The 27,689-nt window shown below is 38.0% G+C and overlaps 4 protein-coding genes across 10 annotated transcripts; 1 reads left to right on the forward strand and 3 right to left on the reverse strand.

Moving 5' to 3' along the window:
* Positions 1 to 41: 41 nt before the first annotated feature.
* LOC119986408 (dolichyl-diphosphooligosaccharide--protein glycosyltransferase subunit STT3B-like) lies at positions 42 to 5,949 on the reverse strand. Its single transcript, XM_038830959.1, has 6 exons — positions 4,491 to 5,949; positions 3,672 to 4,208; positions 2,016 to 2,470; positions 1,639 to 1,761; positions 1,094 to 1,153; positions 42 to 451 (listed from the first exon to the last, which is right to left on the reverse strand). Exons 1-6 carry the CDS (start codon positions 5,421 to 5,423, stop codon positions 322 to 324), a joined length of 2,238 nt encoding a protein of 745 aa, XP_038686887.1. The 5' UTR covers positions 5,424 to 5,949; the 3' UTR covers positions 42 to 321.
* A 209-nt stretch (positions 5,950 to 6,158) lies between these two features.
* On the reverse strand, positions 6,159 to 10,817 carry LOC119986412 (succinate--CoA ligase [ADP-forming] subunit alpha, mitochondrial). Its single transcript, XM_038830970.1, has 7 exons — positions 10,508 to 10,817; positions 9,483 to 9,692; positions 8,742 to 8,912; positions 8,288 to 8,411; positions 7,499 to 7,560; positions 6,694 to 6,775; positions 6,159 to 6,445 (listed from the first exon to the last, which is right to left on the reverse strand). Exons 1-7 carry the CDS (start codon positions 10,718 to 10,720, stop codon positions 6,306 to 6,308), a joined length of 1,002 nt encoding a protein of 333 aa, XP_038686898.1. The 5' UTR covers positions 10,721 to 10,817; the 3' UTR covers positions 6,159 to 6,305.
* Positions 10,818 to 10,901: 84 nt separating this feature from the next.
* Positions 10,902 to 17,209, forward strand: LOC119986409 (DNA-binding protein RHL1). 6 transcript variants are annotated; one of them, XM_038830963.1, is made up of 13 exons: positions 10,906 to 11,351; positions 11,970 to 12,080; positions 12,407 to 12,493; positions 12,646 to 12,857; positions 13,526 to 13,641; positions 13,814 to 13,870; positions 13,964 to 14,034; positions 14,436 to 14,475; positions 14,563 to 14,612; positions 14,778 to 14,826; positions 15,448 to 15,515; positions 16,589 to 16,630; positions 16,957 to 17,209. In XM_038830963.1, exons 1-13 carry the CDS (start codon positions 11,034 to 11,036, stop codon positions 16,990 to 16,992), a joined length of 1,257 nt encoding a protein of 418 aa, XP_038686891.1. In that variant the 5' UTR covers positions 10,906 to 11,033; the 3' UTR covers positions 16,993 to 17,209. The 6 variants fall into 6 exon arrangements, 5 of the variants coding, with proteins under 5 accessions (XP_038686893.1, XP_038686891.1, XP_038686892.1 ...); XM_038830964.1 differs by having other exon boundaries at positions 13,526 to 13,634; positions 13,816 to 13,870; XM_038830965.1 differs by having other exon boundaries at positions 10,902 to 11,351; positions 13,814 to 14,034.
* A 1,127-nt stretch (positions 17,210 to 18,336) lies between these two features.
* Positions 18,337 to 27,552, reverse strand: LOC119986772. Of its 2 annotated transcripts, XM_038831453.1 has the most exons (8): positions 27,396 to 27,541; positions 25,760 to 25,835; positions 25,501 to 25,626; positions 25,351 to 25,394; positions 21,046 to 24,189; positions 20,021 to 20,125; positions 19,703 to 19,874; positions 18,337 to 18,841 (listed from the first exon to the last, which is right to left on the reverse strand). In XM_038831453.1, the coding sequence occupies exons 3-8, from the start codon at positions 25,612 to 25,614 to the stop codon at positions 18,635 to 18,637; spliced, it is 3,786 nt and encodes a 1,261-aa protein (XP_038687381.1). In that variant the 5' UTR covers positions 25,615 to 25,626; positions 25,760 to 25,835; positions 27,396 to 27,541; the 3' UTR covers positions 18,337 to 18,634. The 2 variants fall into 2 exon arrangements, with proteins under 2 accessions (XP_038687381.1, XP_038687380.1); XM_038831452.1 differs by lacking the exon at positions 25,760 to 25,835 and having other exon boundaries at positions 27,396 to 27,552.
* Positions 27,553 to 27,689: the final 137 nt, after the last annotated feature.

The raw sequence follows: 27,689 nt of genomic DNA on the forward strand, positions 1-27,689 counted from the left end.
GAATGGTCTAACTGGTCTAGTTCATTACGGCACAAGAGGAGTAAAAATGAAGCTATTAAATTTGTCCAGTGGAGAACAAGTTTATGGATCAATTTGGTGAAATTTTTTTCCTGTAGTTCATCAAAAGCAGGCACACTTGAAAATCCAAAAATGAGTTCACATAAATATCCTCTATTGATACAAACTCAATCTCTCTGCCAAAAAAGTCTGTCCCTTCCATCGCTAAGTACCTATATTCCAAGACTTGAGCTTTCAGAGTTTCAACTACCATGTCTAACTTTATGTCCTCAAGAGGGGGGATATGGGAGAAGAGTCAAAATCTCACCACCTATTTTTGGGTGGTTTGACCTTATAAATACGAACTATCCAGTTACTTGTTGTAAAAGCCTCTTCCAAGTACTCGAGTTTTACATCCTTATTTCCAATTTCAACTCCCCTTGCACGATCGTACCTGCAAAGCAATCACAAGACTTCAGAAATGCACATTGGCAATAACTGGATCATGAATCTTCTAAATGCAAGAGAGACTCCAAATGTCTTTGGGAGTGTACCAATAATACAAATAAGAGAAGCATACAGGATGTACAACACACTGCACTGCAAATGCTTTTTTAGTTAAAGAACAAGCCCCGGGTAATACTTGTACAACATTTTAGCATAAACTCTGGACTTGATGCCCCAATCTCAAGAGGTGCAGTAACATGCTTTTAAGTGAAAAAGATGCAGCAACACAATAAATTTTCAGGAGGGCAACCAAGGCCACGGGTATACAGGCTCATAGCAGATACACCAAGATCAGTGTAATCAATGCTCAACATCCCAAACAATGTTGGGGTACGCTATATGAATCCATAACGAGAAATTAATTTGCGGTGCTTTGAATTTCAATTCATTGTTACATGCATAGACCACAATTCGATTCGTGGCCAAAAAAAACAATATTTGAACATTGCTTGATCGATATTCATGAGCATAAAGGCATGCTGGCTGCACTGGTAAGGAAAATATTTGTCTTTTTTTTTTTAATAAAGAAAATATTAGTCTACGTGCATGCGAAAACAGTTGACTGGCAGGATAAGGCTTCAGAAATTACCCAGGGGGTTTGCCATACTCCGTCATCAGCTCTCCAAATCGATAGTAAGACAGCTTATACCTGGCCATAAAATTTAATAAATTAGACAGACTTTACAAAACCAGAAAGCTACCAAACAAAATAACAAGAAATCTTTGAAAAAGATAACTGTGAAGCAGCTATTGCCAACATTATATAGCAACTGCAGGTGTCGATCAGCACATCACATAGTTCCACACTGGATTTTATAATGATGAAAGCAGTTAACTTCTCTATGAGACAAAGTCCACTGCTCCTCTACATCAAGATTTAGTTGTTCAATAAGAATTCCAGAGACTCCTCATCATTTGAGTAATAATTGCAGCTATCTATCAAATGAGAAAGTAACTATTCTAATTTTCTAAAGGGAGAAATTAGTCATCCTAGAACTCCATTTTTTCAAAACAATCTTCTTGCAGGGTATGTGAATATGAAGCTCCATAAGAGGTGGAGAACAAACAATAATTATGAATCAACATTCATTAGAATAATTCACCATGTTGAGAGAAGTGTTACATGAAACTTACATGAGACAATTCAACATCTTGGGAGCAGCACCTTTGTCAACACGATACTCGCCATTAACAAGGTAATCAGGTTCCTTAATCACCGGAAACACACCACCTCCAATTCTCACCATCCACAAGAATCTTGCATAAAATGAATTGTATTAGTAAATAACTGAGAAATTCAGAAACATCAAAGCAGAAAGATATTGCAAAGGTAACTTACCAATAAATAAATGCATCAAAGCAATGATATGCAGACCATTTTATCTACATGTAATGTTCAATGCTTGAACAAACAACTCAACAACAAATGAAAACAACAAGCTATTTCAAGGAATCATATCAATGAACACATGGTGTACAAAAACAAATTGGAATATTAATTTGAGCCTTACTTGTTGATGTCATCGGAGGAATACCCAGTAACACCACCAAAGACAACCAGAACATAATCCACATCAAGTCCTCTCATTATCTCATATGCCTCGTCTTCATAAGACGACATGGCACGCCCAACAGTTGCAATGTGGGTATTGTTCCAGGTGTTATTGTCAACAATAACAGTCCTGTTTCCCATGGCGGTGATTTGGTACCCATAATCCCACCATGACATCACCTTAGCATCAGGGGGAGTGTTTTGTCGAAGCCAAAAGTATGCCTCACGATAATCATCAAAGATCACTCTGTTGCCATGGGCACCCCTTGCAGCCAAGACAATTGAAGGAGATGAATATGCCTCTGATGTGACCCAGGTGCAGTGAGTAGCATACTTGCTGAGCAAGTAAAAAGCACCAAGCAGCAATGCTATTGCACCATTTCTCTGGAAAGGCTGAGATTGATCAAGCGAAGCCTACAAACAAAAATGAGCAAAATTAATTTCCGATATATGCGCTAACAATTTAACCAAAAATAAACCATTAAGTTATGTGGGAGGGAAAGACATTTTTACTCAGCAATTTAGTTTAGGAACCCAAACAGTTGGTTTTAGTATACAAAGACCTAATACAGCCAAGAGATTAGACCACATAGAGGTGTTGATGGCGACAAAGTTACTTTACAGCTGTAAATAAAAAGTTTTCAACTGAAATAAATGGATATACTAGAGCAATGTATAAAACCAAACACACAAACTACAATGTGGAGTTCAGGGAAAATAGGTCATCAAACGAGAAACAAAGACCAACACTAGATAGCAGTATATAATATATAGTCTTTCGCTTCACGAACAGCTTAATTTTCCTATACTGTGAGTGTTGGTCTTAAAAGATTTTGCATGGTTTCCTTGTATATTTATGCGAAAACTAACAGAAGACTTGCCAAAAGTAATTGTTATACGCATTACAGAAAATGACGTGAAATTAATAAGTTTATTTCAACTCAAAAAAGAAAATGTTTTAATGCTAAGTTAGGTCTTCACAGAACAAAGCATTAACATTTCAAATGGTTGAAATTGAGAACACGTGATAGGTAATTAGTAATTTTCAAAAAATAGAGCTTTATGAAATCTTTCACATATTAATCACTAGCATTGAGTTATTCAATTTCAGGGAGATGATCATTGCACAAATTTGGGAACTTGTATTGAGATCATATTGGGTTGAAGAATTGAATTGAGTGCTTGATTTAGGCAATTAAAACTTACTAATTGAATGAAATGATCATCACAAAAGCTGCATTCACTAAATTAGCACACAAGTACAAGGGTCGATGCGTTCAAGTGTCAGGTTTATCTATTTTAACAGATCCTCCATAATTGGAAGTATTTGATACCATATCCAGACATTACAATGCATTGATTATTTGTTCTTCTTTTTACGAAGTGTAAACTAGCTCTCCAAGATATGGTGTCATTGGACCCGCCACAGCAGATCTAAGTAACTTGCAAATGAGCTATCATGTTAACTTTCCAAGCACATTGACATGGTGCAACAAACGCAATAATCATTTCCCTATGAAGGAGAGATGCACAAGATATCAACAAAAATAAAAGAACAAATAGATTCCATACAGAATTATGTGAATAAGAACCAAATTGAGTGAAATAAAATTACCTTAGAAGAAGCTTTTGCACCACCAGTTCCCTTGGCAGAACCAGTTGGCGAAACTTTGCCTTTTGCCCTTAACAATTGAGTTAAATTCTTTATGGTAGCAGAAACTGCAATAGCACTAATAAGGCATACTGCAGGTGTTGCAACAAGTATTAACCGAACCATGACACCAGCAAAATACATGCTCGTAAGACCATACATAACTATAAATATTGTGGCATCTGACAACCGCTTGAAACAGAAATATAGACCCGCTGGGAATAGGAATAGCAGGATATGAAAATCAAACATAAAAGAGGACCAAGCTGTCGGCTGATGTTCAGATACAGATGCAATAATGGGAATGTGATCTTTAGCATACGTTGGATCCAGAAGAGAGTAGAATCGACCAGTCCAAGGAGAGATATACCCAGATGCTGTGCCGACTCCCAGAGCAATAGCACCCAGACCCACTGCACAGGTCACAGTGATTCTCAAAAATGCTTGAAACAATTTTGTGTCACTCAGAAGGTACTTCACCCAATCTACAAAGTAAAACACCTGCATCACACATACATAATTAATTGGTAATTAGACAGCACATCAATTAATTATAATGTTCTGAAAGATCCCTTCAGCCTAAATGGTGTGGTAAATACAGAAACTACATCACATGGCTGCACACAGACATTTATCAAACCTGTATGATAAAAGATAATTCAAAAGTTTCCTGAACTCATGCATAAATGAAGTACAAAAAATAAAAATAAAACACCAACTGTCAAATAAACATCTATATGCAATAAATTCAATCTAGCATGAGCGGAGTATAAGATTTGGAACCTGCATCAAGAAGAACACTCCCATAGCGGCCATGTGCTCCCCTGACTGCACATGCTGAAACCCAACAAAACGAATCTGCATTGCCAGCAACATCCCCAATATATACGTACAATTATAGGCAACATAGAGCCTCATAGAATACCTCCCGGTAATCAGAAGCACTAGCACATAAAGCGGAATCAAATTAATTATGAACACATATCCTCCCCAGGCAGACACCATATAGAAGTAAGCAAAAGCCGAGGCAAGCGCCCAAGCTAGCGACCCGGTGTTCACTGCCTTAACGAATAAGTAAAACGTCAACAACAATGCGAAAATGGCCACACCCTCGTTATCATAAGACCCAGCTACAGACCTCGAAATGTAGCCAGGGCAAATGGCAATCAATGCGGCGGCAACTAGCCCAGCACCGGAATCCCAAATCTCTTTGCCGAAGAAGTAAGCAACAACGGTAGTGTTCGATGCGAAAAATGGAGCAGTCAACACACAGACCTCACGAATATGAACTGCGAATCGGAGGAATCGGAGGATCCAGTAGATTAGAGCAGCCGTGACCATAAGACCCGGGTAGAGTGTCCCGCCGATGATCCTTCCGAGAGGGTACCAGCTCTCGGAGTCGAACCAGTTCCAGAATTCATAGAATCCTTTCTGGGTGAGGAAGACAGTGGTCCGGTAATTGAAGTAGGGATCAAATTCGTGGATCATAGACTCATAGCGGAGGACACTAAAGAGGCGAGTAATGAAAGCGAGTACATAGACAAGGCAGAGAATTGAGACCCGGATCAAGAGCTCCTGTTGCTTGGTCTTGAGCTTAAACTGCTTGAGAGAGAAGGTCGAACTCAGCAGATCCGACTTCAGTGTAGTGGTCTGGTTGGATCCGGATTTGGCCGGTGCAATGCCGTTGATGGGCTCCGACCCCGACTTGGTGACCATAGTTTGGCAAATGAGAGAATTGAAAAGGTGTAACCTTTGAGAAGGAATAATATGATTACGATCGGTGTTGGTCAAAGACGTTGGTTCTGGTTTTCCATGGAAAGTTATCTTTTTTTCTTTTGTTTCGTTTGGGATAGTAGGGGAAGAAGAAAATGAGGAGCGGAAATGAACGGATTGATGAATGATGAGGGAGAAGAGCAATTTAAAACCCTAGAAATGGCGAAACATGTTGAAGCTTACCACCAACACAGTCACAGGGGGAGGCTGGAGCCTGGATGAGTTTGAGAAGCTATAGTTAGGACGTCATTGGATTTTGTGTGTAAGTTTGTATTCGTCTGTGTCTCACTTGCATTGTTTATCTGTGATTGTAAAGGGTAAACACGATCGTATTGGGTTCTAGCGGTCGGTCAGATATGTTTGGGCTCCGCAGTTTCCTTTCTTTTTGGGCTGAAAGCAAGAAGGTACGTATTGCTGAACACTGGTAGTCTGGTAGAGACTTCATTCTTCCACAAGAACCTTGTGAGAGTCAATTATACCTGTCGGTTCAGAGATTGAATTTTTTCTGCATAAGTAGAAATTTTGGATTGAGCATAAGAACCAGGAACCTAATTAGTACACTCAAATTCTATCCAATTTCTACCTTTGTGTGATGTGGAAGAGATGGACATCGGGGAGAGTATAACAAAAGAAGCTATATATAAATTTATTGGTGCACTCAACAGTCAACACCAAATCAGACAGGAAAAATCAAGGAAAATTTCAACTACTCAAGAGTTATCACAAGTACAGTCAATTAAAAATCAAAGTGAACTCATCTTATCAATTATAGATACCATGGAAAAATCTGGCAAAAACCACTGAAAATGGGGTAAACTCCTCAAGTTAACTTGCAAGACCCCTCTGCTTAAACACATCAAGCATAGCCGCACCAATTTTCGCTGGAGACTCCACCACTGTAACCCCAGCTTCTCTAAGCGTCTTGATTTTGTCTTGAGCTGTACCCTTACCACCAGACACAATAGCTGCAGAAGCAGATACAAGTAAAAATGAATCACAAACAGCTTACTCAAGTACATGATGTGAAGTCTCCTAAAAATACATAGGAGAAGGGACAACTAGAATATGAACTTCAAACAATTCTTTTTCCCTGATATGGTGCACAAACATATACAGACCAAACAACCATGTTTAAACTTTCAAGAATGCCTAAATGACACGATGATAATCTCATGCACTAATCTATATATGTTATCAAAAACAAACACCATACCTCCAGCATGACCCATGCGACGACCGGGGGGAGCAGTTAGTCCAGCAATGAATGCGACTACAGGCTTTTCAGTCTTACTTTCCTGTTTTATGGACAGATGTTCACATTATCAGTTTAACCCTCCATGCACCATCAATATTCAATAATAAAAGTGATTTCATGACTTATTTTCATTTTTCATAATCAAACATAAAGATATTTCATATTTCCTAAATAGACATCACAAATACAGTATATGTCAAAAGAGCCAAGACAAATACATGCACATAGCTACAGATCAGAAAGAGTAACATAGGCGGAGAGGCTGTTTTCCTTGTTTGAATATGTGAACCTAGGTTAAGGTGAAGCACCTAAAACCACTACACCAACTGTTTGAGATGTTGGGCTTCTAGATACGCTGATAACAATTAAAAAATTACAATAGTCAACCACCTAAGCCCCCTTGAAGCAAAGCTAGGTCAGACCACTTATGCTATCACTATCAGAGATTTCGCCAGTGTTTCTCCAAGGCAAGGATTTCAGTGTGCTGCGTGAAAATCTGATTATTTGTACTAAAGCAGAGTGGGAACATAGATTCAGACAATCTAAGAATACACATCCAACTTTCAATCTATCATAGACAAAACTCAGACAGGAATCAACAGATTCATATCAAAGAACTATTAACAGATTGTACAATGAGAATCAAAAACATAATCTGCTGGAAAATTGCTTCCCGACCTAACATGTTGTCGGCCGTACAACAAGGTCCCAAATGCTAGTTCAAATTCCACATAAACATAACAACTCAAGTACCAACAATTACCTTTATTAGTGCAGCAGCATCCTCTTCTGCAGTCCCACCAATCTCTCCTATAAGAATTATACCTGAAACAGCATCCTTTTTAGAAAACTAAAAATAACTTTCGCATTAATTATAGTCTTAAACTCTATGTCAAGCCACGGGCATAGCAAAACTTTTTTGAGGACAACTGGTAAGAGCAACACAACTGAAAGGTTAAACTGAACACAAAGACTAGTGAAAATAAATAATAAAAACAGGAAAGTTTTCAGAAAGGACAAAGGTGCAGCCAGAAACTAATTTCAGTCTTTCAACCATTGTCTTCCTAATTTCCACTAAAGATATTAAAGGTGTTCCAAACCCACTATAGCGCTGAAATTGTAGCCAAAAGAGTTTTTTTCTCCAAAGAAAAAAAAAGGAGAAGGAAAAGGAAAGGAGAAGTTACGAACCAACCATCCCACAGGTAGCCCCTTGCTAACTTATGTTTACCAGTTAGAACTTAGAAGGCTTTCAAAACTACAGATGCAAGTATCCTTCTTCACAGGAAAATCCAGGATAATGGTTAAAGATCAAGATAGGAGAAAGCGAGAGAGATTAAAAGCATCTGTAAAATAGAAGCATTGACATTTGCACTATATGTTTAAATTCCTAAGCAACCAGAGCTTAGATCACAAAAAAGGCCAGCTTCAAGCGAAGGAGCCTATATGAAGGCACATGAGTATGTAGCATTGTAGCCCCAGGCCCCCAAGTTTGGCTATGTCTGTCTTATTAACAGTCAATTATTTCAAGAACAAGCGTAGAAGCGAAAGATACCTTCTGTCTGGGGATCTACAAGGAACTTCTCAATGCAATCAACAAAGTTTGTCCCATTAAAAGGATCGCCCCCAATACCAACACAGGTGGATTGTCCAAGTCCAACAGCTGTGGTTTGGAAAACCTGAAAAATTACGTAACAAAATTTTATTTATAAAGAATTTGCATAGAGTATGACATAATTCTCATACAGCTGTAGAACTAAATGGTCTGACAAAGATAGACACCGGAACTAAAGGTCTCGTAATAAACTTCTTTGATGCTAAGTACCCAATTTTAAGAGAGGTCATATTGACTTGGCATGAAGGTAAAAGGAAAGAGAAGTAAAAACGGATATTAACACATAATGTTTATAGATTCTGCAGCTTAATCCCCGATATCAGTAATGATTATTTTATAAAAAGCTCATAATCTTATTAGCATAATCCACCACTGAATGACAAGCAGGACTTACTGCTTCATAAGTCAACGTGCCAGATCGAGAAACAATTCCAATGCGACCAGGTTTATGGATGTACCCAGGCATAATCCCTATCTTACATTCTCCAGGCTTAATGATACCAGGGCAATTTGGCCCAATCAAACGAGTTTTGGATTGCCTGTTCAGAGCAGCCTTTACTCGTACCTGAAAATTTGTAATGTTTCAGTCTCATTAGCACCATTGTGGATTAAACAAAAGAAGACGGTAGTAAATCAGCCATTAAATGATCAATATTTTGATCTCAAAATGAACTAGAACAAATTCTCATCCCCGTATACAGTATTTATCCAGGAACAAGCCCAGAAGTCTCTCATCAACTTCTGCAACATATTAGGCTTTAAAACTGCATTTTTATTTATTTTTTCCTTTTGCATTATTACCTATATCAACATAATAGGCTGCCCCCTTTTTACGACCTCATTTTGTTACACATGTAAACGCAAATCAAACACTAGTGAGCTGAAACCATTATTATACCAAGAATTAAAATCATCATCATAACCAGGGTTTAAGACACATTCAGCCAAACTAATTTCTTCTTTTATTTTTTTTTTTTTACAAAAATGAAGATTTAGGTTTTCTTACATTTAATTCAAACATAGCCTCCCATGCTAATCTAAAAAGAAGTACCCATATTCTTACATTTAATTCACAAACCCTAATAAAACCAGCTGAACAATAAAATTGAATGCTCAGTTGTAAGGTTAAGTATACCATATCATGCTGAGGGATTCCCTCAGTGATGCATACAACAAGATCCAATTCAGATTCCATCGACTCCATAATAGCGGCAGCAGCAAATGGAGGCGGAACATATATGACCGAAGCATTGGCCTTCGTTTCAGCCTTTGCTTCTGCGACCGTGTTGAAAACAGGAAGCCCCAAGTGTTCCGTTCCCCCCTTTTTTGGTGTCACACCTCCCACCTATTTCAACAAAACAGCAGTTAGAGAACACCACACCATCATTTTAAGGAAAGCCAAATTTACATTGTTGGCCTTGAAAACTCCCAAACAAATCACCATACATATATGTCAGAACATACATATTACTTACAACATAGAAATGATGCAAACATAATAAAAGAAAAGGAAATGGCAGCAGAAATTTATTATAGAATTGCGAGAAAAGGTATACTGAAATATATTCCAAGGCTCAAACTTCCCTGCATCAAACCAAAGCTTAAAGCAAATAAATTTTCTAATTTGAAGCCCTTCTTTGAACTTATACTAGGGTTTGGATTTTGGAATAGTTGACTACCTGAAGATCCCATCCTTGACAAAGAACACGAACTTCTAAATTACATCCCCCAGTCTTTAGAAAATAAAGAGCAATAAACAACTCATTCCAGGGCTCTCTTACCAGTCGAAATCACAAGATTCATAACCAATATGCTGAATCTGATAGAGAGGACCATGTAACTTAAAAAACCATCAGTTCCTCCGCTGTGTTATGGTACTCGAGACATCCAGCAAAAACACACCCAATAGAACCTACAATCATTAATTTGTAATCCTAAAAACGCCACAATTTGACGGTACTCACTAGAAGGGAAATCAAAATAATACTAACTAAGACCGTAAGATCCTAATAAAATAAAAGAGAAAAACGATTTCAACAACAATGAAAAAGAGGCATCAACTCCAATTTCAATGTGTATGCAATGAACACGACAAAACCCTCAAAATTTGCTAGTATCTCCATGCACACAAATATACATATACAGAAGAGAGAAAGGAACCATTTTGGTGCCATATTCAATGGCCTGCTCCGTATGAAAGGTGCCGTTTTTTCCCGTGATTCCTTGGCATATTACGCGTGTATTCTTGTCGACGAACACCGCCGGCGGCGGCGATGGAGCAGCCGAGTAGTGCCGAGTCTGTGCTAAGCCGAAAAGGGAAGGCTTGCGCGATGCGATCGAGCCGAAGAGCTTGGCGACGGCTTGTCGAGCCATCGAATTCACTGGCACTAATTTTTCTGCTTTGATTCGCCGCTCTCTCTGCAGCCTTTGCGCTTAAAAAAAGTTGAGGGCAGACCAGTCAAAAGTCTCTGAGGCAGAGCACACCGAAAAGAAAGAGATGGATACTCTAAAATGGGCTTGGGCCCAATCATTATTACCGTATTGAGCCCGAAATTTATTTGTCATACACCGTCCACGTAAAAAGTGCGAGGGGTGGCGCTCTCTGCGAGAGGGAACATACGCAGCTTCCCGCCTAACCACACTTCAACGACGGGAAGAGTGTGTGTGCGCGCGCGTTACTGTGAAGATGGTGAAACGAGGATCTTCGTCGTCGGCAAAGAGACCTGAAGAGGCTAATCCAGAGGTGTTAGAGAGAAAGAGGCTGAAAAAGCTAGCCTTCGCCAACAACATACTGTCAGAGGCACCCGTTAGTGCCGATTGTCCTCTTGCCCCTTCGAAGACGGTGATTAAGCACCACGGTAAGGACATTTTGAAGAAGTCTCAGAGGAAGAACAGGTTCTTGTTCTCGTTCCCGGGTCTCCTGGCTCCAATTGACGGCGGTAAGATCGGGGATCTAAAGGACCTCGGCACAAAGAATCCCGTTCTCTACCTCGATTTTCCTCAGGTTTTTCTCTTTATTTTTTTTTTCTGTTTCTGAATTTCTCTCCCCCTGTTTTGTGTCTGGCTCTCGGGGAAGTGCGGGGTTGTGGAAGGAGTTGTTGTTTTCCTTTCATTGCTCACTTTTGGCCCTTTTTTTTTTTTTTTTTTGATTATTTTGAGAATACGCAGGAGAGTAGAAAAGAGTAATAGTAGCTGCTGGATTTTATTTATGCTTATGCTGCTGGCTGCTGCTCATACAAGAAGATCTTTTAAGCTATATAAGTTTGTGAATAGGACAATAGGAACATAAAATACCAGTTGAAGAATAACAAAATATTACTAGATTTACTACGAGGGATGAAATGGCTTGGCAAAATCCTATTTTGTAATAGTAGTCTTCCGTACTTAAGTATGGACATATCACTGTCTACGACTCCCATCGATCAAAGAAAATATTTATTTGACTTTATATTATTTTGCAACTATCCTGTTTTATGCAGCATCCAAATCATTGACGCACTTTATTTGATTGCCTTCCTTTTCTTTTCTTTTCTTTTTTTTCTACTGGAAAATATGTGTAAAGGCCATGCCTGTTGAAATTTTCCATCAATGCTATTTGACATTGGATTTAATTTCCTTATAGGGTCAAATGAAGTTGTTCGGGACTATTGTTTACCCGAAGAACAGATATCTCACTTTGCAGTTTTCTAGAGGTGGGAAGAATGTCGTTTGCGAGGATTATTTTGATAACATGGTTAGTGTTTCTTTATGTTTCCCCATTGAGTTTGTTTCTATTGATATCGCCAGCCAATGGCTTCCACAACTAATATCTGTGTGGACTTAATTTGTATCCCAATTGGCACCAGGATTTTTGATGATGCTGAATGTGGGTCTTGACTCACGTTTATCAATTTTATGACTGGAGCAGAGATTGAGTTCTCAAAAGCTATTGAGTATATTAGGATTAGATGGATGAGTCAAATATTATTATGAGAAGAGTTGGTTACAATTCTGTTGACTTGTCTCTCTTGTGGAAGCTTGTGCACATGAGTTGCTTAACTAGTTAAACAATATTTCCAGATTGTATTTTCGGATGCTTGGTGGATTGGGAGAAAAGATGAGAACCCAGAAGAAGCCCGACTTGATTTTCCTAAGGAATTGACTGAGGTTAGCTTCTTTAGATATTGGTTTACGGGTGGAAGTTGTTTGCATTTTTTTCCTCACTTTTTCCTGCAATCATGAGTAAAATCCCTACCAAAAAATACATATACATATATATATATCCGATGATGGCCCTCTTAATTGATTATTGGTTTTAGGGGCAGCACGTTGAATGTGACTTTAAAGGAGGCGCAGGTGTGGCATCTGTAGATAAGCAAGTTGTTCATAAAATTGGAAGAAAAAACCCCGAAGAACTCTCCCCAGAAGTTGAAATCCAAGATGATATGTCCGAGGGTGGGCATAGTTTGAAGAAATCGATGGAAGTGACACCTATTCGACATTCTGCAAGGAATTCTGGGAAAATATTAAAGTAACGGCCTTATTTAAATAAACTGTGACTATCTGCTTACATTAAGATGTTGTAAAACTTCAGGATTTTTCAGTTTCGAAGATATGGAGTACCTTTAATCTGTTATAGTTTGGCTGAGTGAGGTTCTAAATATCTCAGGCGCTATATTTCAATATGGTTAGATGTATCTGAATGAGCTACAAATTTTTGTTGGTGATGTAACTGGATATGCTTATAAATATTTGAAGATCTTCGTGAGGCATGTGTAATCTAACTGCTAAGCTCTTATATAACGGGCTAATGGTCTGACTTTGCTAGTGACATATTGCGATCGAAGAAATAGATGCTAGTGCTAATTTTTGTGGATGTAGTAGTCTAGTAGAGGCATGAAAATGCCATTTGATTATTTTTTTCATTGATATTTTGGTGGTTCCTTTAATGTTGTTATCTACAACGAACATATGCATTTTACTTTTGTTGTATGTTGATAATAAATTTCGGCTTCCAGAAAGATGGTGCTGGTTTATGTTTTCTAGATCATCCTTCTTATCTAGTGTCTGACACTTTTCATGTAGGTTTTTGTTGTCTACCCATTGATTTAAGTTTTGATTTTTCATTTTGCTTGAATCAATCTCATATTTTACTGAAATATAATGATTCAGTTCATCTCTTGTCTTTGATTGCATTAGGTTTGTAGATATTTCTTCTGGAGATGACTCTATTGGAAGTGGCACTGATGTTTCTGAAGAAGAAAAGAAGCTTGGTACAGAATTCAAATCTTCTGTCAGAAATAAGAAGGTTGGAAATATCCTGAACATTAATCATTCAATTAGTAAAATTTTGTTTGTGTTGCAAAATGTCTTCAAGCCTGAGATATTAGAATTTTCAGAACTTGTTCTCATACATGCGTGGTTGTGTAAGCTTTCTATGGAAGCTTCTTTTCTGACAATTTCTTGATTTCCTTAATTGGTCATTACAGACGGGTAACTTGTACCCTGCTGTCATTGACATTGACTATTCAAATGCCTCCGAAGGTGATGATAATTCTAAACCCCAAGTTAACTTGTCTGAAGCGAAGTCTGAACAACTATCTTTGCCTTCTGTTGCATTAAATACATTTGAGGAAGACAAACGCACCAGTCATGGTTCACTTGTTCAAGCTACCATATCTACATTGTTCAAGAAGGTCGATGAGAAGGTAAGGACAGGCATGTTTATCTTAGTAACAGGAATTAAGAAAGAAATTTGCTTTGATATTTAAAGGTCTTTTGAATACATTAATACTTGAAGATTTAATACTTATTGCTTCACCTCCTAGAATAATGTTGGTTGCAAGTTCACAGAACATACGGTTACACATACCTGTGCATGTATATTTTTATAGTTGTTTATATATTTAAGACCCAACTGCTGACTCTGTTTTTGAAAAGTTCCTTGCATTTTAACTTAGATTTAGATTATTCTTATTACCTAGTTGTCTCAAGGTGCTATTATGGCTTCGAGAAAGATAAACTCTTGTCATTTGCAGAGAAAATTGTTTCCATCACTTTAGACCAAAATTATCTTGAATCATCTATTTCTTTTCCTTGAAATTTCCAGAAAGTATCAAGAAATCCGAAGAAATCCCCATCTTCAAAAGGTTGCTACTTTGACTGATTACTTTGCTATCATTTGAAGAACTTTAATCAGAATATTCAGAAGAACTAAAGCTATTCGTATACTGCAGTTTCTGGCCAGAAGCCACTGCATTCTGATTTGAAGAGGAAGATTGATAAGGTGGGGATGGGCTTTAACTCTGCTCTTTTCTTCTTTTATTTTTCAATAGCAAGTATTACTCAGCCTTTTCCCTTTTAATAGCTACTATTGCATACAGGGACAATTCCAGATCCACACAGGCATAGTTTTTGTGGTGAAATAGTGGTTTTTGTTTTCTTTTTTCAGGATGAAGGGCCAAGGAAAAAAGGAAAAATTAATGAAGAAAATACAAGTCGTAAGTTTCTCCCTCCCCATAGTCCTATTATGTGGTCAAATAATTTTCAGATCTGATTGTCCACAACTTTTAGTATTTGGTCTAATCTTATGAACTTTTGGGAAAAGTTTTCCCTTCTTTCACGCTTTGGTATTGCTTTGCCATCTGGGCACACATTGCTCTAGAGTTTTGAAATCCATAAAGTGTTGTTGAAGTTAGAATCATGTAACACGACTCTGTATCTGACCTTTTCCATCTTGGCATGCATGGCTACACTGACAGATGTTTTAGTTGCTGAATGAAGCAGAATTATTCCAGTTTGCTGTGTGAGGCTAAAAGTTGGCTTTGGCGAACCTCAGAATGTTGATCATATATAATAAAAAAAATTTAGTCAAAGTCATCATGATGATTTTCAACAATTTTATGTGAGGAAGTGAATTTTCAACAGTAAGAATATAGTTAGAGAATGCCAGCTTTTTCTGGACTCTATGCGATTGTTCCATTAACATTACTCATAAAATACAATCTAAGAGTCTGTTCGGGGAAAATTGTTGATCTTTCAGAGGTATAAATCTGGATATATGTTCTGTGATTCATTTTGCATGATATTGGCCCATATCATTAAGTTTAATGCATCTTCAGCAAACCTAGCATCTGGCTTTGTTGAATTTGTAGGGACAGGAAACAAGAGGAAAAAGAAAGCAGAGGAGGTACATTCTCTATTCCAAATATATATTTTCAAGGGAGCATTGGATACTGTTGATTCTTGATTTCATCTTTCCTTTCAAGAACTTTTTTCCACTGATCACGTAGGTCGCCCTTTGTTTGATTGATGAAGTTATGCTTTTGATGTTATGACTATCTATGTTGTATTTGATGAGGATCTTTAAGGGAAATGGAGAGGAAATTATCGTATGTTGTCTTTATTCACTTATTTATTACTCGAACTGATACTTTGCTATAAATCTTTGCCAACTATGTGAATCTGTTTGTGGTTCTGAATTAGATGTTTATGCTTATAAGTTATAACAAAGAGAATTCTTTGGTGTTTTGGCCTCCATGATTGACGTTGGATTGTAATTTCAAAGACCTGTTCTCATTATAATATGAATGTTGCACAATTCTTTGCTCTAATACATCACAATCCTGGTTTTTGCCTGGTTTTTGTTGTCTTCTTGTTGCCTTGCTGATGGAATATTCCATTAGCATGTTCTGAAGCATGGCACTCCGATCCACCTTCTGCTTCCAAACCTCGAAAACATCCCAAAAAGTAGAAGGTGAAGGCAAATAACTTATGGTGCAAAAGGATCCCTAAGTGGAGATAGACTTGGGAAAGGGCAAGATTTACGTAAGCTTACCCCACGATGGAGAGGCTTCTTTCAAGAATTAAGCTCGTGACCTCTAGGTTGTTGTGAAGCAACTTTACTACTAGTCCTAGGGTTTAGCCAAAAAAAAAGGAGTTTTGGCGCTATTACTAATTTGGGAAGAAGAAATCGTCGTATTGAGGGCTCTTATTAATTGTAGGCCTAAATCTACCTTTAGTCAAAATCCTGAAGATCATAATTGATGTTTAAAGTATTTCAGGTGCTGTAAACGTTCTGCATTGTAGGAGCTTCAGACATAGTTGAATTATCTTTACTATATTGGTACCTCTACTGAAAAATTTCAAACCCATGTTTTTATTTTGTATAAAGGGTTGTTTGTAATGTGCCGATAATTTTTCAATGCTAGTCATCTAATATTTTCTAACTGAGTTACTAACTTTGTAAAGACAACTTTGCAGGTTGATGACGATGAAATTGAAGAATTCTCGAGCTCATCACAGGTATGGTCCCATAGACTTCTCTGGATTGAAATTTTTGTTGTATTGCTGACTGCAATTGCTTAACGCAATAAAAACTGTACAAGTCAAAATCTTTATTCTCTGAAGGAGCTTTGCTGCAGGAAGCTTAATTGTGATAGTTACTCGAACTGTACCTCAACTGATATGGAGAGTCTTGGAGGATCATTTACGAATTAATTAGCCGGGAAATGGGTCCTTTTGTCCATTTTGATAACTAAACGTGTTGTTAGACACGCTATTGTATAAACAAAATGTGTGCGCAACCTTATGCCATTGCTAATTTTATCCAGATTTATTTCCTTGTTCAGGATACCATAGGAAGCGATGAAGACTGGGTTGCTTGAGATTGTGTTGTTGGATGTCAAAACAGCATTTCGACATGGATATTACTTCCCGGCCATAATGTGATATTGGAGGGCTATTCACGCAATGATTATTCCAACACCTTTGCAAATTTTAGAAATGTGAACTGTTGGCTTTGTTGTATCTAATTGGCATCGTGGGGTTTTTGGCTGTGACCAGATATTATTAAGCAAGATATTGAAGCAGCCTTTTCTTTTTGTTGCCTGCTTTTTTGATACGCCTTCGTAGGTTTATTGTCCACACTAATAACCAAAGCAAGAAAATGAAAACACAAAGGTATTTTACAAGCTTGTCCCGATGATGAATCGTCAAAGCATCAACAATTCAACGTGATTTATGTGTTCAATGGACCTACGCTGAACTTCTGAGGTTCATTACCCTAAGAAGTTATCAACTCTTGTATTTGTGGCCCTGGATAAAAATTTCATGCATATTGGTGCTTTGACCCCTGCAAGGGCAAGTCTTGAGCTGGGCAAAGTCCATATCCCATCCCCACAAATCAACCCAGATGCCACCGCTGGTCCCAGTGCATCTGCCTTGGCCTTATTGATCTTTTCCCACACAAACAATATCAAGCTTCCAACACACATCTATGGCAAAGTATGAACCATATAGAAAGGTATTGTCATTGCCACTGGAAGAAAAATGAACCTTGTCCACTTCTTTGGTGATTATGTCATGCTTATTGCATCATTGGATCAGCTATAATTGCCTAAGTGGGAATAGGGGCCCAAATTTGAGTACCACACAATTCAGGTACATATCTTAACCACATCGATTAAGGGGTACTGATAGTTGCCTTAGCATATGCTTCTTGTCTTTAAACTTATTATCTCATTTTCCAACTAATAGAATCAAATCCAACATCTGATCATTAAATACAGAGAAAAAAAGAGGGTCAGTCCTCTGGGAAATATGGAAAGCTTTATGAAGTGGTGACAATTTGGTCATTAGCCAGTAGTTCCTATACTCCAACCCATCAATTCAAACTTCATGATATTGAATGGCTTCAAACCAACCAGACAACCTTTCCTTTAACGATAATGCTTGAGACCCCCATTTAATGTGATGTGGAGTATTGGATGTGAAATATGCCCTACATGTTTGTTTTTAATCAATGACTTTAATGTCACATAGATTTGAAGGACTTTTAGGGTCTCTAACATTGTTCTTCATTTAATGAGAAGCAAAAAAGGCATTCCGTTGCATGAAACTCTTGTGAAAGAATCATGGCTTCTACATTGGATACAGTTCACTGTATATACCTACATGTATCGTAACATATATATTCACATATAGTTACTCAAAATTGCAAAAAGCCAACATGAAAGAAAAATGGAAGACTAGGCAATATTTGTTGTGAAACCTTCACACTACATTAACAAATGTTTACAGCAACAAGAAAATATTGAAAGGTTTAAAACCAGGATCACCACTAGAGATGCTTTAGATAGCCCTCAAGACATGGTGTTCCTGAGCAGGAGGGAAAAAAACCACCATTCATGGAGGTGCACTAATCGGTTTACCTTCATACTTGTCATTAGCTCTTATATCCATATGGACACTGTTTTCTAACATAAGAGACTATATTAAGTTGCAGACAGTAAAAACTAGGACGAGCAGTCAGCGTCGCCTAGAGAGGAAGAACTCATAATCAGGATGTCTGTTATTGCCTGTCTGATTTCCTTTATTTACAAGAGTTCTTGAAAAGAGAGACGCAGACTCCTCCAGTGTCCTCAACCGCTCCTTCAGGATTCCAGAAGGGTTTAGGCTAGAGGTTTCAGCAGTTGGGCTCATGGCTGAATGCCTCAGCTGGAACCAGCATTCTCCCTGTTTGTGTGATATAAAGAACATATTATGGTCAACAGGTTTTACAGACGGTGTAAATGATGTAGAATATATATGAACAATATCCATTTTACACACATTGAAGGAACATCCAATAGCAGCTGAATTGACTACTCAAGGATGACCAAAATCTGAGGCATAAGACAATTTGACGACAAGTATACACATTGTCAGTAGCACTAAAACTAGTTCCACGACCATAATCAACTTCTATGAACAAGATCACGTGTGTGTGTGCATGGCAAAACTCATTACATCAAAACTTCCACTCTGTAGCATGCAACTGTTTTTCCATCAAGGGTACAAGAAGTGAAGACGCAAAGCTACCAGGCCCAGGTAAATTTACACTGATCTTTAGCCAATATATTTAACGAATTCTTCTTGTTACTTGCCTTAGGTTTCTAAATTTTGTGATCATTTTTCATTACCATTTTGATAACTCAGTTGTACTGCTCTTTAATTGACTAAAGTATTGGCAAATTGAGAGAACCCTTCATAAGTTATCCCATGCAGGAATAAGTAGGATTTATGTGGGTTTACTCAATTGACTCATCACCCAATGCATGAGATTCCTCCTGGTCTTTCACCACCAAAATACAACACCCATCTACCTAGTTACAGATAAACAAGGTGCAGAATCATACTGCAACTCCAGAAAGATTATGGAACTGCTTAAAAACACATCACATTGTCACAGGTATCTGAGAGCAGAATGTGAAAGTTTATCAAGAAATATAAAATGGACTACTGGCTCTGCATAGAATTAACTGGGTATGAAACATCTTAGGAAGAGAAACATAGAATATACAACTAATCTTAAGAAAGTATAGCAGTTCTAACTACCTGAACGTTGTAGCTCTGAAGACCCACAACTGGAGATGCTATACAACCATCCCTTGAGAAATCAAATTGGGAACTTCTACGAACCAAATGACCGAGTGAATGATAAGTTAAAAATGCAGCACGTAAGTTCCCATCAGGTATTCTATAAATAGGGTACCATGCCACAGAGAACCTGTAAATAAGAAAGCACAAATTAGTTTCCACATAAGTTAATTCATAAATCATCAACTTAGCATATTTAGTTGTCCAAGAATCCAAGGCATGCACAGAAAACCCTTATATTTCATGTGAATTTAGAACGCAATTTTTGTCACCAACCAGGATCTTGGATGCAAGTCATGTAGATTCATAGAGTTCAGCTTCGTTGGATCCCCATACATACTGCCCTGTGAAGGTCCATCACCTCTAACCAGCTCTCGTATTCTGTAATAAACAGTTATTAACATAAGGTCATTCCAATTACATTCAAAACAGACCAGAGAAAAACACACAAGCAAAAAGGACAGTCTAAAACACACCCTTGTCATGATTAGGTTCTTCAGCTGTCAGAAAAAATCCAATAAGGCTTCAAAAGAATGTATTTTGAACCATAAGTTTTTTCCTTAAGAAATTTATTCACGCTGCAATCCAATTTTGTCTTGGCAAGCACTGGACTTGTTCCAAACTGTTCGCTTTTTTAAAAAAAAGGTAAACAACTTTAGTGCACAAGGCTTCCGCAATAGGCGGAGTCGAGGACAAACGGGATGTACGCAAAACTTACCCCCACATAATATGTGGACATGTTGTTTCCAAGAATTGAACATGTGACCACTGGGTTGCACCTCTACAACTCTACCATTGCGCCACACGTTCTTCTGGAAAAAGAAAAACAACTAGTAGGATATACGTACTCCTTACCCCCATATAATATGTGTGAAGACTATTTACAGGAATTAAATTTATGACCTCTAAGTTGTACTCCCACAACTCTCTTATCACTGGATCGCATGCCCGCCTATAATGGTCGTTTTTATCAATACTGAATAAAAACGAATTTTTAGAATGCAAATAATCCTCAGCATATTATATGGGGGTAAGGTATGTATACGTCCCCGACCACACCCACTATACAAGAGTTGTTTACCAATAGGCGAACATGTGATGTATTGGTATAGTTACAATGGTACAACCTAGAGGTAACAAGTTCAATTCCTAACTACACATATTATGTGGGGGGTAAGATCTGCATACATCTTGTCTATCTCCAACCCCGCCAGTTGTGGTAGCCTTGTGCATATGTGTTCTTTATCTTTTTACCAAATAATCCTCAGCATATACACTAGTTAGATAAACATAATTCTTACTTCTCATATAATGGTCGTCTTTGTTGTGGTTGCTCAGATTCAAAGTACTCAAAAAGTAATTCTAGGTCGTTGGAGCATTCCAAATCATCAGATTGACCAGGTGAGCCCTCTTCGGCACAAACTGAAGATGGTTGTGAGTGATGCATGTCATCTACGAGAGCCAGAATCCCCGTTTTTGATGTGCGTGAAGGAGGAACAAGCATTGAAGTTATCGGAATGTGGCTAAAACTAGAGAAGTTTTCTAATTTTCCACCAAGCTCAGTCTCCACAACAGCCGAAGGTTGCAACTTGATGTTATCTTTAATGGGCCGCCTTTTATGTTCTGTGAACAGCTGAACTGCTGAAAGAAAAGGGACAAAATAAGCACGAAAAGCAAAACGATCAACCCCAAATCTCTTTGAACTTTCACAATCCTCTGCCCTTACTTCTAACCCATAACTCCCATGTTTCTCATACCACTGCCACAGGCATCCCAAAGAGACATTATGTGTCTCATGTCTGCACGGGATTGCACCAACTAGCTCATCTTGCGAACAAGACTGGCAGCAGATTAAGTTGGGTGATTGATGAATAACTGGAGAAGAAAGACGAAGAAGTCTTTCTAACTCAGCAATTGGACCACCAGTGGCAATATGAACAGCTTCAGCAGCCACTTGTACTCTACACACATCATTAACTGCCTGTTGTATCTTGTCCAAAACAGTTTCAAAAGCAGAACAATTTTGATCATTAGATACACTCATCGGGCATTTAGATGCAATTGTATTATAATCATGCCCTTTGAACACACCGGCAACTGGATGCCTCAAACTTCTAATGTTTCTTTCCTCCCAAGAAGAGCAACACCCGCCCATCAGTACTGCAGCATTCTGAGGAGAAACCAGATTTTCAGAGCTGGGCTCAGCCTTCTTCTCAGCTGTACTTTTGAATGTCCAATCTTCATCAGCTGCCCCATGAGAATGTTCCACCAATGAAGGCTCACATTCTGCTGTAACGGGATCCTTTTTCCTAATGGGAATCCACTTCTGCAGAATAGACCCAGAACTATGGTTTGGCTTATTGTGTTCGAGAGAATTTTCTTTATCTATTTGAGGAACCCTGCTGGCTAAAAGATGAGGAAGGAATACTGGAGACTGCACCTCAAGCAGCTTCGATGAGGAACTATGGTTTTGCTTATTGTGTTCGAGAGAAATTTCTTCATCTATTTGAGGAATCCTGTTGGCTAAAAGATGAGGAAGGAATACCGGAGACCGCACCTCAAGCAGCTTTGATGAGGAACTATGGTTTTGCTTATTGTTTTCGGGAGAATTTCCTTTATCTATTTGACGAACTCTGTTGGCTAAGAGATGAGGAAGGAATACTGGAGACCGGACCTCAAGCAGCTTCGATGCATCCAAAGAAAGACATGATTTTGGCAATGTCGGATCCTGATCTTCTCTATTTTGAACATTCATACCAGAAACAATATCATGGACATTCTCAAATGGTTCCAATGCATCTGGAAAAACTCGCAAGCTGTGAACTGTTTCTGTATTCATGGATTCAACTGTGCTGCTCTGTAATTCAACCCTTGGACTACAAGATTGAGAATGAGATTTCAGAACACTGTTGATTCTGTGTTGAACATTTGCATTAGAAGAGATGGCCAGCATGTCATTCTGCTGCAAACTCATCTTTGCACGGCGATTTGAGCTAGCTTTGTTGAGATGAGAACCCTGCCCAGAATAACAGTGGAACTCTTGTTTTACCCCTGGACTATTTTTTCTTTTTAATCTCCTAGAACCCTTATCTTTCAATGGCTTTTTATCTTTGACCTTCGTTCTTATACTCATTTCTTCAGCACTGCAATTTTTTTTAGGAAAAGAAGCCGCTTTTAAAGTAATATTAAATTGTGATTGCAAGAAGATAGGACTCACTTTCTTTGACTCATAGCGGCATTCATCAACATCCTTCTTCTGAACCTTTTGCCAGATGGAATGATTGTTCTCCTTCCCTGTACATCCATTTGAGTTTCCAACACTTACAGGTTTGTATACGCTACAACTACTGGGGAATGTTTTAACTTGTTTCCCTCTCTTGCCTGATGAAACCTGTTGCATACCACTGCTACTGAATCGCTGGCTGCTATTGTTTGTTTGTCCATCACAATCAAAGGTATCTACATCACCATTACCTGATTTTTTATGAAAGAAGTTCTTTTTCTCAGAACTGAGACCTGATGGGCCTGGAAAGGTAATGCCACCATCTCCTTCATCGGGTTCTTTCAAACATGCATCACGATCATGGCTGATCTGCACATTAGTTGTCTCCTCCAGACCTCTATCGAGGATTGAAAATCCTTGAGCTATTGTTTGAATCCCAATTTCGCAATCAATTGCTGGATCATGTGGACTAATAGAAGGTACAGCTGTTTCCACTATATCCACCTCATCATTGCAGTGGTTGAGCATCCTGGCTGATTTATTAGCAGTAGCTTTGAAATTAGTTCCAACAACCCTATCATCCACTGCTGAAGCCTCTTGTGAAGTTGTACATAATACCACTTCATCTCCGTGATCCAAATCGTTATTAGCACAGGTTTCCAATGTCGAACTTCCATGTGCATTCTCCTCAAATAAAACTTCCATTTCAGTAGATTCAACATCACTTGGAAATTTCTTCTTATACTTCCCCCTCCTTCTCACCTTCTTTTTTGAAGTTTTCTTCACTACCTTATCTAGTTTGGTGCTATCAATTAACACATCAGATGAACTCATAGTAGTAGATCCTTCTGAGGTCAAAGCACAGGAATCACTGCAGGAGATGGAACTCCGGCAGTTGGAATAACTTGAAAAATCATCCGATTTACACACTTTATTTGCTGTGGCCATGTTTCGAGATGTATGCCGCCAATTGGGCCCAGAAAAGCTTCTGGCAGTAAAAGACTTGTTAGACTGAGTAACACCAAATCCAGGTCCTATCTGAACGTTTGGCGTATCAACCTTAAGTGATTTCGTAGTTGGCTGAGTAACCAGATACATACTATTCATATCCTCATTGACTTCAGATCTTGACTGCTTAGTGTCATCAATACACTGCATTCTCTGTGGTACAATTCTACGGTGTCCATTGGATTCAAGTCTGAGGAACATCAGGAGCGCACATCTGACAATTTAACCAAGGAGATGGATCACAGTCAGAGTCTAGCAACAAAATAAAGCTGCATCATACAAAGTACTGTTGAAATGGAACAGATTCCAGTGATGCATGTGAGGAAAAAGAAAGAATGTGAAAGGTAAATTGAATAATTTCCTCCCCCATGACAAAGCTTAAAATACAAATTATCCTAACAATGCTGATGAACAAAATGTGCATGCTAAACTGAAAATATTTGGCGATCCACAAGAAAGGTCAAAGTTTCTTCAGCAATGAGCAAACCAGGAATGCTGTTTCATAAGGGCCGCTAAAAGTTTCAGAGAAAAGTTGCCATGATGAAACCAGGAGAAAACAAGAATGAAAAGGAAAATACTCTATCATCTCTCTCTATATCTATTCCAATTCATCAAACTCTAAGCTTTCATCTAAACTCGAGAACCCAGCCCCCCTATCTTTATCTTGCTCATGTTACTTGAAACATTCTTGGGATCTTTTGTAAGGGAGAGGAAGCTGATAGCACTTGCTACTTGCTTCCTTGTTATCTTCCCTGATGCTGAATACATACAAAATGCAAAGGGGAGAGCTTGGAGCTCTTAGTCATTCAAAGATGCATGCCAAAGGCCGGCTTATTGACATCAGAGATATTGAGCATCAGATAAAAGGTAATAACATTTTTCCTGAAGTAATGATTAAATTCTTGAAGATTTTTTATAGAGGAAACCAAAATATTGAATACTCCTTCAAAACAAGACAACATTGAAAAACTCACTTGACATGCCAATGCCATAGAGACGTACTTGTCGTGAAAATACAAGGACTATAATAATGCAATTAACTACCAGATAAAAGCACGATCTCTCCTAGAATTACTGTTATAACATCATCCAATGGTGGTCTATACACGCCAAACAGGATAAGATCTGATTGTGAGATCTAGTGAGTAAGAATTTTTGTCATATGTATCTAGTTAGTGAGATATCAAAGGAAACCTCCCAATGTGTTTACTGATTGGAAAACACATGGATGAAAAATCCAGGAACAAGAAGAATGAACAGAAATCAACAGCTTTACAAAGGGTCTCAAATGGTGCATCAAAAAATATTGTTGAACTGACTTTTAACGTGCAGCAGCGTGGGAACCAAAACATGCATCAAATACCACAACGATTACCTCTGATCGGAGCTACTGCAATCAAGAGCAGACACTTCACGAACCTGAAGGATGGTGGACATCCATAGAAAATGTGAGAAATACTAATCAAGCAAAGTAAAAGTAAAAATGAACAGTTCCTTAATGACTAGGGTAACATAATAACATGACCTCAGAAGATCCCTTGAAACTATCCTGTTCAATAAATTTCCTTGATGAGTAGCTCTTTTCTCCGTGTGAAACCGTCTGCTTGTCACTAAGGGCTCTTTGGATAGAACAATGCATCTCTCTTTGTCCCTGTACACGTTAGTAGAATTGATATGAGCAACATGACTGATTAGTGATTTCCCATATAAGAACTTATAAGGGTTCTTCAAGAATGTAAAAGATATTTGAGCTTCTCAGTATTGTAGACATACTAACAACTGACCTATTTCAGTTCTCTCGAAAGAGGGCCAAGGCATAGCAAGACGTGATAATCAATGGCCAACAATACGCAAATGCGCCTAGCATATTGGCCAATCAATTATGTATAGGAATTAATAAATTTACAGCAAATCAATTAATCAAATATGATAAGGACGTAATAAAGTTACAGCAAGTCATTTAATCATATTTGTCAAGCAATAATTTCTTTCTTTTTCATATATGGGTAATTCACTGGTACTTTCACCATCTTGAATGTTGGTGAGATGAATTGAATAGAATTATATAAGCGTTTGATAAGCTCAAAAATGTCAACTATAAGTCACTTAACCTAGTTAAGCTCAATTTATTGCAAATGATGAAGGAAACAACAAAGGCAGAACCTAGGATATTAATTAATCATACTTTTTTTGGTCACCAAGAACTACTCAGCAGGTGTGCCCTTTGGACAGCCCACTAAGCCCGGTACGGGCTAGGCACATGCAAACCCGCCCGACAGGTTAGTAGGGTCAAGAGCCAGCACAAACCACTTGGAAATTGTGCCAGCTTAGAGTGAAACTCCCGACCTTGGGCGAGATTCTTTACGCCCTAAGTCCGGAGAGATAAACGAGTAATAATCACAATAAGGACAGTACTAACCATTCAAATCAAAGCATGCAATCAATTTCAAACAACAAAGGAGACAACAAGAACATTTTTAAACAAGTCAACGACTACTTTCTCAAAAGATATTCCACAAACAAAAATCAACAAATAGGTCAAAGTGAAACATGAGAACCTATACAAACTGACCAAAAGCATGCAGTTACAATTGAAGCAAAATTCAACTGAAAATGAACAGCACCTCAAACCGAGTAAAACAGGTCAAGGAAACAATTATCAATCAAACCAACAATAAATGTGCCAAGAAAATCTGTGCCGAGTCAATAAGATAATTGGGGCATTTTCTTTTACAGGCTGTCAAACATATTTAGAAAAGAAAAGGGAAAGAAAGATAGATGCTTTGCCTGCTTCAGATATCCAAATAATTTCCTTCATACAGAAATTGTAAGACTTTCTGTTGAAAAATCAATTGCCATTAAAGAAAAGAACAAATCCAGGACCCTGGAATGGCATTCTACAAGTTCATTAAGCAATCAAACTCACCAGAATTCCCAAAAGTTGAAACTGGAATTCAATCCTATCAACCACGATTCAAAAGCAACCGATTGAATTTGTTAAACGAAAACAATTTGCGAAAAGAAAAGATGACGTTTTTGTACTAAATTTGACTTAAACCAGGAAGCGCTTACCCAAGAATCTCTCAAACTATCTAAATAAGATAGAAAAAAAAGGTTCCCCAAATTTAGCTGTGAGGTTCAAATACATGAAACAAACCAAACGCACAGCTAATTTGGTCTAGGACCACAATTTTAGATATTTTCAGAATTTATCCGCATGAAAAAAAAAATCACAGCAGGACACACTCCTTCGTCCGTATATACACTTGCATGAACGCTCCCGGATATCATCGTCAAAATCTTTATCCCAAAAGTTTGGGGACGCTCCCGGATATATTGATACCAAAATCAGTGTTAATTCACTCTAAAGAAAGTAAACAGTATACTAAAACAAGTGGAGCTAGAGAGAGAAAAACCAACCATGGCAAACACGACGCAGCTTAAAGTAATTCCTTCCTACCTACATGCACCAGGGTATGATTTCTCTCTCTTATCTATACGAGTGTTTCTCCTTCTTTCCAAAATGTTTAATTCTTTTGAATAAATAAAAATGGTTACAGATGAAAGGGAAGGCATCAAGTCAATGGAGCGCTATATCTCTCTTTTTTATTTATATTTTATTTTTTAACCACACAATACAAGTGTATCTCTATTTTTTATTTATATTTTATTTTTTAACCGTACAATACAAGTGGAACGTGTGCAGTACTTTGC

The sequence above is a fragment of the Tripterygium wilfordii genome, chromosome 20 (genome assembly GCF_013401445.1).
Source record: "Tripterygium wilfordii isolate XIE 37 chromosome 20, ASM1340144v1, whole genome shotgun sequence".
Classification (NCBI taxonomy): domain Eukaryota; kingdom Viridiplantae; phylum Streptophyta; class Magnoliopsida; order Celastrales; family Celastraceae; genus Tripterygium; species Tripterygium wilfordii.